Below are 13,781 nucleotides of genomic sequence, written 5' to 3' on the forward strand. Positions count from 1 at the left end.
TAATTTACTTCAGATTGCCCTAAAAAAAGTGGTTTCTGGTGGCTTTATAGTATATTTTAGCCCATCAGTGTGAATACCTTTATTCCTTCACAGGAATTTACCTTCACAAAACTTTAATGATCAGATACTGCCCTCATGAGGCAGGAATGAATATCGAGCGCACAGTTGTAGATAAAATAAACACAAGGTCCACTTTGGTTCAACTCCCATGAGTTATCACAGACCAGGGGTTTATTTCGACAGCTGTCTGTTTATTTCATCATCTTGTAATGATGAAAACAAGTACATAACTCAGATAGTTCAGAGTGAGGGCAGGCTATGGACCCAGCGAGCGCCATGAATATTTTTTAAGGCACACTCTAACCGTGAAATACTTTCAAACTGATGTTTATTAGACTGTACTTTCCCGAACTTTATGCTTGTAACTGGTATTTCAAATGTAAACATTTATGATCTGACTGTATATTCCTAAATGTCTGACATATTAAGAAAAACCTGAAAAAATGATTTCAACTGATGGCTTTAGAGGCTATTAAAGCATTAAACCTTTTAAAAAAAACTCTTCCTGAGAGATGTATCTGGTAAATGATGGCATTTGGCATCAGAGGGAAACAGTTCTCATGCTTTTCAATCTGTTCATGATTATTCAGGGTAGATCATATACAACAGGAACGGATGACAGGGCAACTGGACCAGGTTTATCCAATGTCTATAAATTCTCTGTAAAATTTATTTTTACAGAGAATTTTGATTCACAAATCAAAATGATCCTTTGCAGCAGTCAGGGCCAAATGTAAAAAAAACTATCCATAAATTATGCTTTAGTGCATAAAAACCTTCTTTCTGAGTTATGAAATAAAACCTCAAATCTAAAAGCTTCTTTTTAGCAACTTCTTTAGCAAAAAATTGTCAAAAAGAGCTTCTAATAGGCCGATGACTCGTGAATCCAGTCTGTGATTCGCCAGCACTCACAATCCCTTGTTGAAGTAGACATAACTGATGCGGTCCCCGTACTGAGAAATGATGGACTCCCTGAGCTCAGGTTCCAGTTTGGATACAGCTATAGAACTGCAAATCAAAGCGCAAATGATTGATTAGTTCGGTATGGCTCAGAGACCACAGTTATCATGACAACATCTGAATAAAGCATTTTAAAGTGAGATAATGGAAGAAGCAGCTGCAAAAAGTTGCATGAATAAGCTTAATACCCTAATCAAAATATGCCATGTTTGCTCTAGTCACTGCTGGTAATTAAAACTGTAGATGTGTATGTTTCTTCATTAAAACAGATTTGGAGAAATTCAGCATTACATCAATTTCTCACCAATGGATCCTCTGCAGCGAATGGGTGCCGTCAGAATGAGAGTTCAAACAGCTGATAAAAATATCACAATAATCCACAACAGACTCCAGTCTATCAATTAAAATCTTGTGAAGTGACAGTTTGAAGTAAAAAAAATGCCTTGATGGATTTCGTTTTTACAAACATGCAGATTTCACTTCACAAGATGTTAATTGATGAAATGGAGTTGTGTGGATTATTGTGATGTTTTGATCAGCTGTTTGAAATCTCATTCTGACGGCACCCATTCACTGCAGAGGATCCATTGGTGAATAAGTGATGTAATGCTAAATTTCAATAAAGAAACTAACTTATCTACATCTTGAATAGCCTGAGGGTGAGTACATTTTCTGCAAATTTTCATGTTTGAGTGAACTATTCCTTTGAAGAGATACTATCCCTTTAAAAGAAAAGATGTATGGCATTTACAATATATGCAAACTTTACCATGTCTGAGGAAACAGTGAACATGCTGCAGGCACCATGAAGATCAGACTGTGAAACAGAGAAGGGTATGTTGTCATTTCTTCTACTGAAACAAGATCTCATATATTTGGCATATCAATCCTGCTATTTTCATAATAAGAAATGTGATCACTTACAATACGCCAACCATCATGACTTGCAGTGGCCCATGAAGAAATGTGATTTTCTGCAACAGATTAGAAGAAACAAACAAATGCAAATATGTTTAATATAAAATCATACACATACAGCAAGGGGTTTGCAGCCTTTACAGACCCAGGAATCCCAATATAATATAATGAACAATAAAAAAATAAGATTATCTTTGTAAGACTTTTAATAATTGTAATTGAAAACATTATTATGCTACACAAAGCACGTTAATCCATTAGCTAAAATTCATTCAAATAGCCATTTAAAACCATTTGAAACCTGTATGCATTGATGATAACTGACTGTTATATGAGAATGACTCAACAGATGTCAGCTTTGAGGTCTGAGAGAGAGTGAATTTATAACAGGAACACCTGCAGATCATAAACTGGCTGTTTTATCACTTCTCCTTTCCATTGCGTGCTTCTTGGATGCAAAACAACATCAGGCTCACCTGCATGAATCTGTATTTTTCCAGCCTCTGCATAATAATGGGGAGTATGACTGGAAAGAACAAAGAAAGCAGCTCAGGATTCAACATTGACTGGTGGGTGAGGTGAGGGCTGCTTTATTTTAGCACTGAGATCTGATAACACCGGCCAAACTCTTTGCACTTACTCATGCCTGGCGCTGCCATGGTAACTCGAGAGATGACCACCTGTGTGATGCCCTTGACAGCTGCTTTCTATGACAAACACAGACAATATGCAGTATTTATTCAGTAACTTCAGAACAGAGAATGCATATAGTGGAAAAAAGGCATCTTATCATTAAACTGATTATTTTAAGCACTAAACACATTCAGGTCTATTTAAACTAATGGTTCTGCTCATAAGTTTACATACTCGGGTATGTATGAAATATAAATTACAATAAATGGTTATATCAATAATAGATATCTTAGATGCAATATAAGATATACAAGGATGTGATGTAAAAATTAGGTGATTAATTTCTGTTATTTGTTATGTGGAATATAAGCAGTTTCTTCAGGGCAGTACTAAATAAAGAATAAAATGTTTTATGATATCATTTTCTAAACTGATACACATTTTACAGATTTTGCAAGGAGAATGTAAACTTCAGAGCAGAGCTTTAACTAGTTTCATTAGGTGAGATAAATGCTCCTCACCCTTGAGTGGCCCAGTTTATTTCCATCTTCATCGGTCACAGCAATGCCGTTCAAAATCTCCCTGTATAGGAAAGAATAAACCTGAATGAATATACTAATATCTAGACATGTCAACCTAGTGAGTAAGACCTGCCAAAATAAAAGACGGCAGGAAACATAAGAGGTCTCACTGTTGTCTCATCATTGGAATATTCACACAGTTAGCCGCGGCCACAGCAGCGAACGGCACCCAACGTGCCACCAGTGGAGGAGCTTTCTGAGGAGACAAAGGTTAAAGATGCTAAATAAGACATGGATGATGTATAACCACTGCAGATATGACGGCAAAAGAAAGAGAAGATTGACTTATTTTAACTTTTATTTTCATACAGATCTTCTGTAATAATTATATATGCATCCAATATATAATTATTATTTTTAAGTAAATACATTTATAGAATTTATTTAATGTCTATTATATATATTTAGATTTCTATGTTTTTATTATTAGTACTATGTACTGTACTGCCTGTGTATGTATATAGATGTGTGTGATAAATATATATTTATCATTAGATATTATATATCATTTGTAATTTAATGTATATTATAATTTATAATTTAATGTATATGTGAGCCTGGACCACAAAACCAGTCTTAAATCGCTGGGGTATATTTGTAGCAATAGCCAAAAATATATTGTATGGGTCAAAATTGTCGATTTTTCTTTTATGCCAAAAATCATTAGGATATTAAGTAAAGATCATGTTCTACAAAGATATTTTGTACATTTCTTACCGTAAATGTATCAAAACTTAATTTTTGATTAGTAATATGCATCGCTAAGAACTTCATTTGGACAACTTTAAAGGCGATTTTCTCAATATGTAGATTTTTTTGCACCCTCAGATTCCAGATTTTCATCAATAGTTGTATCTCGGTCAAATATTGTCCTATCATTACAAACCATACATCAATGGAAAGCTTATTTATTCAGCTTTCAGATGATGTATAAATCTCAATTTCGAAAAATTGACACTGAAGACTGGTTTTGTCATCCAGGGTCACATATATTATAATATATAACTGATATATAACTATATTTGTGGCTGTAGTTTCAAAACAGCAAAGCATTTTAAAATTCATCCTGAAATACCACTGTTAGTACATTACTATACATGATTTTTACACACTAAGTTATATTACAATATTCAGTTTGTAAATTTTCTATTGTAGTCAGCTGCATATCACAGATCCTGTCTGCAGACATAGAGTATTCCCTTAATTATTTATATGAGGCTGAGTAATACCTTTGTGTAGAGGTTCAGACCGACTGCAGTGGCCAGCGCTGTGCTTGTTGCCGTCACATAAGCTACTCCAATCTGCCTGAGCAAGGAAGATACACACAACACAACAAAAACCCCATATCTGTTACTGAAGCTTATCTGTTATTTCAAGCTCCTTCCCAGACATCTGTTAATAAATCGCTAGGTATCATGGGACAGTCACATTTTAAGAGGTATACTCTCTGCAAACCTACAATATCTTGCAAGTGGGTAAAGTTCAAAGAAAGACAGAAGTCACAGGAACTTACTTTGGTGTGATGGGGGAGGCAGCATTGCGATTGGTGTAGTTGACCAGAGCATTGAAGGACTGGTTAACCCACTGCCAGAACACTACAGCAGGAACTGTCCTACACAACCATACAAAAAAAAAAAAAAACTGGTTAACTGTTAAAATTTATAGTGCATATTGCTATAAAAAAATATATAAATTATAAAATAAATAATTATAAATATATATAATAAAATTGTATTTCTAGCACTGACCTGTAAAACTGAAGCATGAACCCCGTGATGGCCATACCCCCAGGCACCTGAAATGACATTCTCCCTATCAGGTTCATCCTGTCACCTGTGTCAGGATGAAATGCAGAGTCATACAGCTTCTTGGCATAGTGTAGCTGCTCCTCTGTTGTGCCAGGAGGAACAGAGCCAGCTCTGCGGGAGAGAGGAAGTGACAGAAAGTAAGAAACGGGAAGATGAGAGATAGATCACCTCATCAAATCAATCCATTTCTCACCTGCAGCTCTCCACTAAAGCTTTGGCTTCGTCCAGTCTGGAGTCAGGCAGTAGAACAGTGCGACAGTCAGTGATGTTGAAAAAGTGTTTGAGACGGCCCATGAACGTGGATTGATCCCAGCATGGGGCGTCGATATCAAAGCCCTTCAGAGCTTCCATGGTTCTCTCTCTGCTTCCAAAGAGCCTGAGTGAAAAGGAGTCGGGCTTGTAACCTGAAGGTTGCTGGTTCAATTCTCGCTCCGGCAGGAATTGAAGGTGGGGATTGTGAATGAACAGCACTCTCTCCACCTTCGATACCATGACTAAGGTGCCCTTGAGCAAGGCACTGAAGCCCTAATTGCTCCCCGGGCGCTGGAGCAAGGCTGCCCACTGCTCCGGGTGTGTGTTCACTGTGTGTGTGCATTTGTTCACTACTCACTGCTGTGTGTGTGCACTTGGATGGGTTAAATGCAGAGCACCATTTCGAGTATGGGTCACCATACTTGACAATACGTCACGACTTAACTTAACTTAATTGATAATTCCCAGTTCCAGTCTACAGAGAATATATTATGCTAAGACAGAGAACAAAACAAATGTGACATTTCGGATTAAAATCATCTTCTGATGAGACTAAAGTAGTCTGAATGTTTGGCACAAACTAAATGCAATTTCTGATTCACAAATTGAATGTCAATTGAATGTTATTTAAGGTGTCAGTCCAACAGGTGCTTAAAACGAAAATGGGAGCTAATTTTCTCTCTTCATTAGTGTCATTTTACTACTACCTGGTTTCTCATCTAAGAAAGCAGCGTATTTTCTAAATGCTATGACAAGAAAGTCAAAACCAAAGCTCTTACAGTGAGGCCAGCTATGCAAACAGATGTATGGATATCAGGGAAAGAAAAAAAAAACAGACCAAGGCCTTGACCACTAATCTTGACTAGTGAAAGTGAGAAATGGACTCCTGAGAGTCTGACCTACTTATAACCAGTTTAGTTTATTGAAAATCAATAAAAGTTTCCACTAATCCTTAACAAGTAATTTCTCTCAAACAATATGGCTTAATAATGCAGAGGATACTATAAATATCAGTACACTGCAATATCAAGTGTATTTTACAGTCTGCATATTTACATTTATGCATTTAGCAGATGCTTTTATCCAAAGCGACTTACATTGCATTCAAGTTACAGTTTTTACATTTTATCAGCTCTTGCTTTCCCTGGGAATCGAACCCATGATTTTGGCGTTGCTAGCGCCATGCTCTACTATTTGAGCTACAGGAAAGCATTAGAAAGCATATGTTGCATATTTAATGCAATGTATTACAAACATATCAAAATGAAAGCAATGCATGATTAAAGCAGGTGAAGGTGGACCAGTTTTGACATTTGTAATGTCACTGTTTACTGCAGTGAACTGAATTCACATGTACACAAAAGGCAATACACAAAACAAGCAAATAAAGAATGACTTTCAGTGGGTCCCAACTTGTCAAGACCATTTTTGTTCATTTGTTTCCTTACCGGTTTAACCTGATTTACTGGTAGTTTAACACAAAATGTGTAAAACATGTACTGCGATTAAAATAAAATATCATGAAACTAGTACAGCTAACTATACCAACTAGGTTAATATGTTACCAAGATGTTTAAGGAAACAGACTTCGACATGTAATTTCTTAAGTGGCATAACAAAGTATGCATTCGCTTTTAAAACGTCAAGATTTCTCAAACATTAAGCATGAATTTTCATAAAACTAACAATGCACTGAAATTACATTATACAAAGTAGCAGCTAATTAGAAAGCAAATTGTATCAGAAAGACTGTAAGTTGTCCAGCACCTTGCATCAGTTCATGTTCACTGTACACAAGCACCCGGATGTGCGCTGTCATAACAAATCAGACAAAACCACAAATATCAAATGTGTGTCGCATGAAAATACCTTTATAAAGTGATGTAACACTCTTGTTTATATCTCGTGGCGCTGCAGTAGTAGTAAGAAAGTGGGTTAAGCACTGTGTGATGATGTGGGCTTGCAACTGTAGATGAGCACGTGGCATTCTACCTTCCAATCCCTGAAGAGAAGAATCTCCCTCCCCTTACACTGATAGGAAATCAGACTCATTTCCGCGAATCGGTTCTCTCGAACAGTTCAAAGAGACGATTCGAAAACAACTGATTCAGCTATTGTTGTGCGTCATGAAATGACATGCTGTGAGTGTTTTCAGTAAAACATAGTTGATAAGTCCCAGTTCGATTCAGCTCATAAAAACAAAAAGGCATTTAGAAGGAAGCAACCGCAGTTCACTCCAAATGTTGTCGGAAAGGGACGACTCTCGGTTCAGTGAGTCGTGAGCTGAATTCGGAATTAGGAATTGAATGCGGAATGGCTTTGTCATGTCTGGCATACAAGATGGCATTTATATTTATATGTGGCAGGAATTGTAACAGTAGTATGCTTGTTACTAGTATGCAAATTCAGTGGTTCAGTTCAGTGGCGCTGCTGCTGACTCGAGAACTGCTCAGAACGATTCAGTACGATTCGATTCAGAGCGGTTTTACGATGAGGTTCAACAGAAATTGTAAATTCTCTTACTGGCGAATTCATGCAAAACCCTGCTTTGTATCCTTTAAAAATGGAACACTGTTGATTTTCTATTATACAATTAATTTCTTTAATATTTTTATACGGACATGAATTAAGATCCCCCTGTTGTACAAATAATTGTGTTACAATCGTGATTTTCTGAAGTATTTGTGGCTTTTATTATTTTACTAATAACAACCGATTCGTTCTGATTTACTAAAGTGATTTTATTTGTAATGTGTAATATGTATTACGCATTATACACAAAATTATAGAATATTTAATTATGAAATTCTCTTCCAATTCCGTGTGTACAGAAACATAAACCATATCTGTTGAGGAGATCACCTCAGCAGCTTAAAAACATAATTGAAATCGGTAGACTTAGTATAATTAATTTTAAAATGAATGTATTTATTTCTGTATTAAAATGTATAAATCAATACGGCATTAAACATTAAAGGTATCATTAGTTTAAATCGGTCAGCAGGGCTAAATGTTTTCTGTGTACTACGTCACTTTTAGCCCTTCTTGGAAGGCACGTATTTTTTGCGTACTACGTCATCCCCTCTTCCCCTTAGTAACCCTCACGGCGTCTCGGAGGCAGAATCACAAGATGGTGAGTTAAAGCGCTTACAATAAACACATTCTTACCTGTAGACGCTTTTTGTTTGAGATTCAACATTCTCATCTCCGTCACATTGTAAAATTGAGTCCGGTTAGCTGTGATGTCTGAGGAGAATTGTGGATTTGTTGTAACGTTAATCAAGTGGTATTAAAGATGAGCAGCGGTTCTCGGTCGTGGATGAGATTAGCTTACAGGACTGTTTAGGTGTCACGACTGTTCGAGAATCGCTTAAGTATTGCAATTTAAGTCTCTTTTTATTCCTGTTTTGTGGGGAAACTATATAAAGATCTATTTTTTTCAATTACACATCCCCTGAACATCCATTGCTCCTCTTGAAACCTGTTTGCTTGTTGATGCTCGTGTTTATGACGTCATGCTGCATGCATTGTATAATCTGCGCTTTTTACTTGGTTTTCAGGGTTTGTTATCAATTTTACGCAAACTCAAAAGTACCCCCGACCAGGAGGTGCGGATATTGCTTCTGGGGTTGGACAACGGTGGCAAGACCACCTTACTGAAACAGCTGGCATCTGAGGACATCACTCATATTACTCCAACACAGGTGATATAATTAGTTAGGGTGACCATAAGTCCTCTTTTTCCCGGACATGTCATGGCTGGGATTTCTAAATTGCCTAAAATGTCCTGAGTTTGGCTTTGTTTTCCTGTTGTTTTCACACCTGACTGAAAAGTGATTCGACCGATAGTGTGCAGGCATTGTATGTAATCGTCCAATCGTGGCTTTCGGTAAAACAAATGAAAATACGTGTTTATATAATGTATGAGGGCTGTAGAGAGCATCTCAATAGGAAAACAACGCCAAACCTCAGATATTTTAGGCAAAGTCTTGGCCAGGACATGTCTGGGAAAAAGGCGTATGGTTATATAAAGCCAATTAGAGTCATTTACTGGATGAGCTGCATTTTATTACCAAAGCAAGTTTAATAACTATTTTTCTTTCTCTGTAGGGTTTCAATATCAAGAGCGTCCAGTCGCAAGGATTCAAATTAAACGTGTGGGATATCGGTGGTCAGCGAAAGATTAGACCTTACTGGAGGAACTACTTTGAGAACACAGATGTACTGGTGAGATCATTAGTCTGATTAAAAGTCATCCCACAATCCACTTTGCTTCCAAACACGTTGTTACTTGGACACTCTTTTTGATTTCAGATTTACGTTATTGATAGTGCAGACCGTAAAAGATTTGAGGAAACCGGACAGGTGATGCTTCGTCGCTATTATTTCTTCACTATTCCAAGCAATTTATGCTTTCAGTGTTTAAATAAGTGAATTGATCTGCATGCAGGAGCTGGCTGAGTTACTTGATGAAGAAAAGCTCAGTGGCGTCCCGGTTCTAGTGTTCGCAAATAAGCAGGACCTGCTCACGGCAGCCCCCGCATCCGAGATAGCCGAGGGTTTGAATTTGCACACTATCAGAGACCGAGTGTGGCAGATCCAGTCCTGTTCTGCCCTCACAGGAGAAGGAGTCCAGGTTGGTTTGGAATTACATTTTGTTTTTTGTCAAATTTGACTTTGAAACAGTATTTGGATTAACTGACTGTTGTTAATCAAATGTTGTTTCAGGATGGCATGAACTGGGTCTGCAAGAGTGTGAACGCTAAGAGGAAATAGAGCTGTTTTCCGAGCAGGAGGGAATATAGTCATGACTTTGAAAAAACTGTCAGTAGGTATAAGAAATGAAGGCATCCCTTCAAAACTATTTAAATTCACTTTTGCCTCTCTTTTTGGGCCTGTTTGGTCCAATACAATGAGTTCAAATTAATAGTATCCTTTCACTAGTCTTTTAAACTCAAAATTAAGAATGTACATCCATTTTCTTTAGTACACTTCAAATCTTAATTCATTCTGCCTTCATTTCTTGAGATGAATGACTTGTGTTTTTATATTGAATGTTATAGTTATTTAGAGGATTTTGTTACCGAGACATTTAAAAAGTGACAGACTTCATCATTCAGTTCAGCCATTGTCCTTCCATACTGGCACTATTCACTGATACAACACTCTTGTTACTCCATCTAAGGTCATATTTTTATAAGTTTTCCTGAGAGTAACAGAGATAAGAATTACGGTACCCAAATACAACATACAACAAACATCAGTATATAAAAAATAAAAGGGGACCATCAATAGGATGTTTTTGATAATTAAATGTAAATAATGTCCAAATAGCAAATTATTTTCTGCATATATATATACTGTCAAATTTTACAAATCCAGCATTTAAGGATTTCTTAGAGCTCTATAATGTAAGTGGCCTGTACAGCTGTAATCTATACATTGACGAGTACAAGAGGACGTCTGTCGTCATCACATCAAGATTATTTCTGTAGCTTCTCTGAATGTCGTGATGTGTGTGAAAAATAATGTGAGTAAAATACTGAAAACATGTGCAAGTGTGATGATTTATTGGTTGAGAATTCTTTTAGAGTATGTAACCATACATTTATGTTTCTTTGTTTGATGTGAAATGGAGTCATTGCACCCATGCTGATACGTTAGGATATCTGTCAGACGCACACTCTCACAGCATATGGTGTTGACAGAGGCACAGCGGCTCGCCAAGACACACTTCACATACACCTACACTCACGTGATATTGCTCATTATCCAATGCCATTCTGAAACCACATGGTATATTTTGTATGTTATTATTTTTACTGTAAAGACACATTTTTAATAAAAACTGAGATTAATCCTTCAGAATACATAAGTGTTATATAGGTGGCACTATTGTCCATGTTTACCATTCTGGCATTATTTTATTTGCTAGTTCCTGATATTCTATTATTTCACTGCTCTTCTAAGGGTATATATATATATATATATATACTCTACCAGTCATAAGTTATGAACAATAAGATTTTTCATGTTTTTTAAAGAAGTCTCTTCTGCTCACTAAGCCTGCATTTATTTGATTATTTGAATACACCAAAAACATTCATCTTTGATGAATAGAAAGTTTATCTGAAATAGAAATATTTTTTAAGTTATTTTAAATAGTAAAAATATTTCACAATATTACTGCTTTTGCTGTATTTTGGATCAAATAAATACAGGCTTGGTGAGCAGAAGAGAATTCTTTAAAAAAAACAATCTTTAAAAATCTGTTCAAAAACTTTTGACTGATAGTGTGTGTGTGTGTGTATACATATATATATACACACACACATATATATATATACATACATATATAAACATATAATGCATACTTGATATACATATATATATATATAATGTTGCAAAATATTCCTATTTCAATATTTCTATTTATTTATTTTTTTTCTTTTTAGTTTTTTCCTTAAAGAATCCTGACGAAATATATCATTCACCATTGATAGTACAAAATGTGTTTGAGCTCCAAATCAGGATTATTGGAATGATTTCTGAAGTATCATGGGACACTGAAGACTGCAGTAATGGCTGCTGAAAATTCAGCTTTGTCATAAATACACTGATAAATTACACTGTGAAATATATTAAAGTAGAAAGTTTTTTTTTACTGAAATATTTAAAATATAACTGTTATAATTTAAAAAATTGACTAATTTAAAAAAATCTTGACTTGAATAGTAAGCGTCTGTGTGCACTGTTTTGGGTGGTTTACGGGGACACAAATTTGTGTAATGGCATGGGTATGTGACAAAGATATTACAATGTGAAGGTGGTTTATGAGGATAGGGTGGTGTAGGGTGATACAGTTCGTACAGTATAAAAATCATTATGCCAATGGAGAGTCCCCATAAACCACCAATACCAACGTGTGTGTGTGTGTGTGTGTGTGTGTTTACTCTCTCTCTCTCACTCCAGGGAACACATATTCACTGTTAACTAATAGTTTTCCCTCACTAAACTCCTAATTTGCTGTTTCTTAATTTTTAGTAAATTTAGGTAATACTGTAGGGTTAAGGGATATAGAATATTGCCATGCAGAAAAAGCAAGATACGCTTTAAGTACTTATAAACAGCCAGTATGCTAGTAATATACACGCTACACTTTATTTTTCTTGTTATTATTCAATGTAATGGCAATTGTGTTTGCTGCCACAGACACAAATGTATGTATTAATTAAAAACTTAGAACAAACCATGATTACAAAGCTGCCCACAATCAGTAGATTTTCTTTTGCATTTACATTTTTAATGGTCCAAAAGCAAGCCTTAATCTTAATTGAATCGATTCCAGTTAATTAAATCAAAACGAGCTGGTCTGAGTGCGTTTGATCTTTAATGAGCAAAACAGGCTCTGTCCCTTAAAAAGAAGAATCTCATTTTGTCTCTAATGTTTGTGTAAAGCAGCCAATGACAAGCAGAAACATTTGTAGCAGCACTCTTTCCCCCCTCCTTCTCCTTTGCTCAATTCTGAGCGTATTTCTTCAGTAAGAGCCGCGAGTGGCGACCATGCTAGCTGAATAGCTAACAGCCTGTGTGCTTGAATGAGAACACACCCAACCACTCCCTCCGGTTCCTGCACTTGGCATCTTTGAGTGACATTTGCAAGCTGACACGTGCGCCCACAGTGAAACGGGCAGGCTCTATTAAGCCTGAATAAATCCTCCGCCAGCCAGCTCTTTGAGACAGGCAATTAGACAGGCCTCTATACCTCCCTCTGCATCCTAGTGTGAAGGACCCAGCCCTCATCCAGCATTCTTATCCACAGGCTTTTCCTTCCATCTGGCCCTTAGACAAGCCAGAGTAGAAAGACAGTGCCTTTTTGAATTCTGCTTATTGAAGTGAGAGGCCCCTTTCTCTCTGATTTAAATTGGTAGTCTTGAAGTGTGGGCGTTTTTGATGGAGACAGCCAGATATCTTCGTAATGGGTAACAAAGTTCTGGGAGAATGGATTATCGTGGGGAGTAAAGCGAAATGTCAGGGAAAGGGGCGTAATTAGCATTATGCTGGTCTGTTTGGTTCCTTTTAATTATATTCGACTTCAGATAGAAGCAGAAATGAAATTCGCAGCCATTCCGAGTGTCTTCTTTCCAAAGAAACCGCAGTTGCGCCTGTAATCCAAAGAGCTTGTGAAATTCAAGCCTTTTAGTTCAGGTATGTCATTTTTAGGTTTGGTTAGAAATTGTATAGTTTTTGAATTTCAAATACATTCAAATTTGTTACATTTAAAAACTAATTAGCTGTAATTAGTTTTAGAATAGTTGTGGTAGTTCTGTTTTGTATCTAATCTAATAGTCTATTTTTGTTGTACGGCTCACACCATACAGTGGCGTGCACAGACCTCCAGAGGGGCAGGGGCAAAATGGGGGTTGTATGGGTTTGGTCCCCCTCAGCTAGGGGTGGGCGATAAAAATTTTTTTTGAAATATCACGATTCACAACATTATCACAATTCTTTGTCATGTTGGATTTTCTATTTTGCAAGCTGTTTGAGCATTACAGCCAAACTAATTTCC

General features: G+C 36.5%; 2 protein-coding genes across 3 annotated transcripts; one reads left to right on the forward strand and one right to left on the reverse strand.

Annotated features, from left to right (window-relative positions):
- Nucleotides 1-22: 22 nt before the first annotated feature.
- Nucleotides 23-7,230, reverse strand: sfxn2 (sideroflexin 2). Its single transcript, XM_058793459.1, has 12 exons — nt 7,082-7,230; nt 5,154-5,336; nt 4,901-5,071; nt 4,666-4,764; nt 4,382-4,457; nt 3,263-3,348; nt 3,093-3,153; nt 2,579-2,645; nt 2,415-2,464; nt 1,945-1,994; nt 1,790-1,837; nt 23-1,068 (listed from the first exon to the last, which is right to left on the reverse strand). The coding sequence occupies exons 2-12, from the start codon at nt 5,309-5,311 to the stop codon at nt 969-971; spliced, it is 966 nt and encodes a 321-aa protein (XP_058649442.1). The 5' UTR covers nt 5,312-5,336; nt 7,082-7,230; the 3' UTR covers nt 23-968.
- Nucleotides 7,231-7,333: 103 nt separating this feature from the next.
- Nucleotides 7,334-10,765, forward strand: arl3b (ADP ribosylation factor like GTPase 3b). Of its 2 annotated transcripts, XM_058793462.1 has the most exons (7): nt 7,334-7,353; nt 8,252-8,345; nt 8,773-8,916; nt 9,323-9,439; nt 9,527-9,577; nt 9,663-9,848; nt 9,941-10,765. In XM_058793462.1, the coding sequence occupies exons 1-7, from the start codon at nt 7,349-7,351 to the stop codon at nt 9,986-9,988; spliced, it is 645 nt and encodes a 214-aa protein (XP_058649445.1). In that variant the 5' UTR covers nt 7,334-7,348; the 3' UTR covers nt 9,989-10,765. The 2 variants fall into 2 exon arrangements, with proteins under 2 accessions (XP_058649445.1, XP_058649444.1); XM_058793461.1 differs by lacking the exon at nt 7,334-7,353 and having other exon boundaries at nt 7,870-8,345.
- The last annotated feature ends 3,016 nt before the right edge of the window (nt 10,766-13,781 follow it).

Source organism: Onychostoma macrolepis, chromosome 12 (assembly GCF_012432095.1).
Source record: "Onychostoma macrolepis isolate SWU-2019 chromosome 12, ASM1243209v1, whole genome shotgun sequence".
Classification (NCBI taxonomy): Eukaryota; Metazoa; Chordata; class Actinopteri; order Cypriniformes; family Cyprinidae; genus Onychostoma; species Onychostoma macrolepis.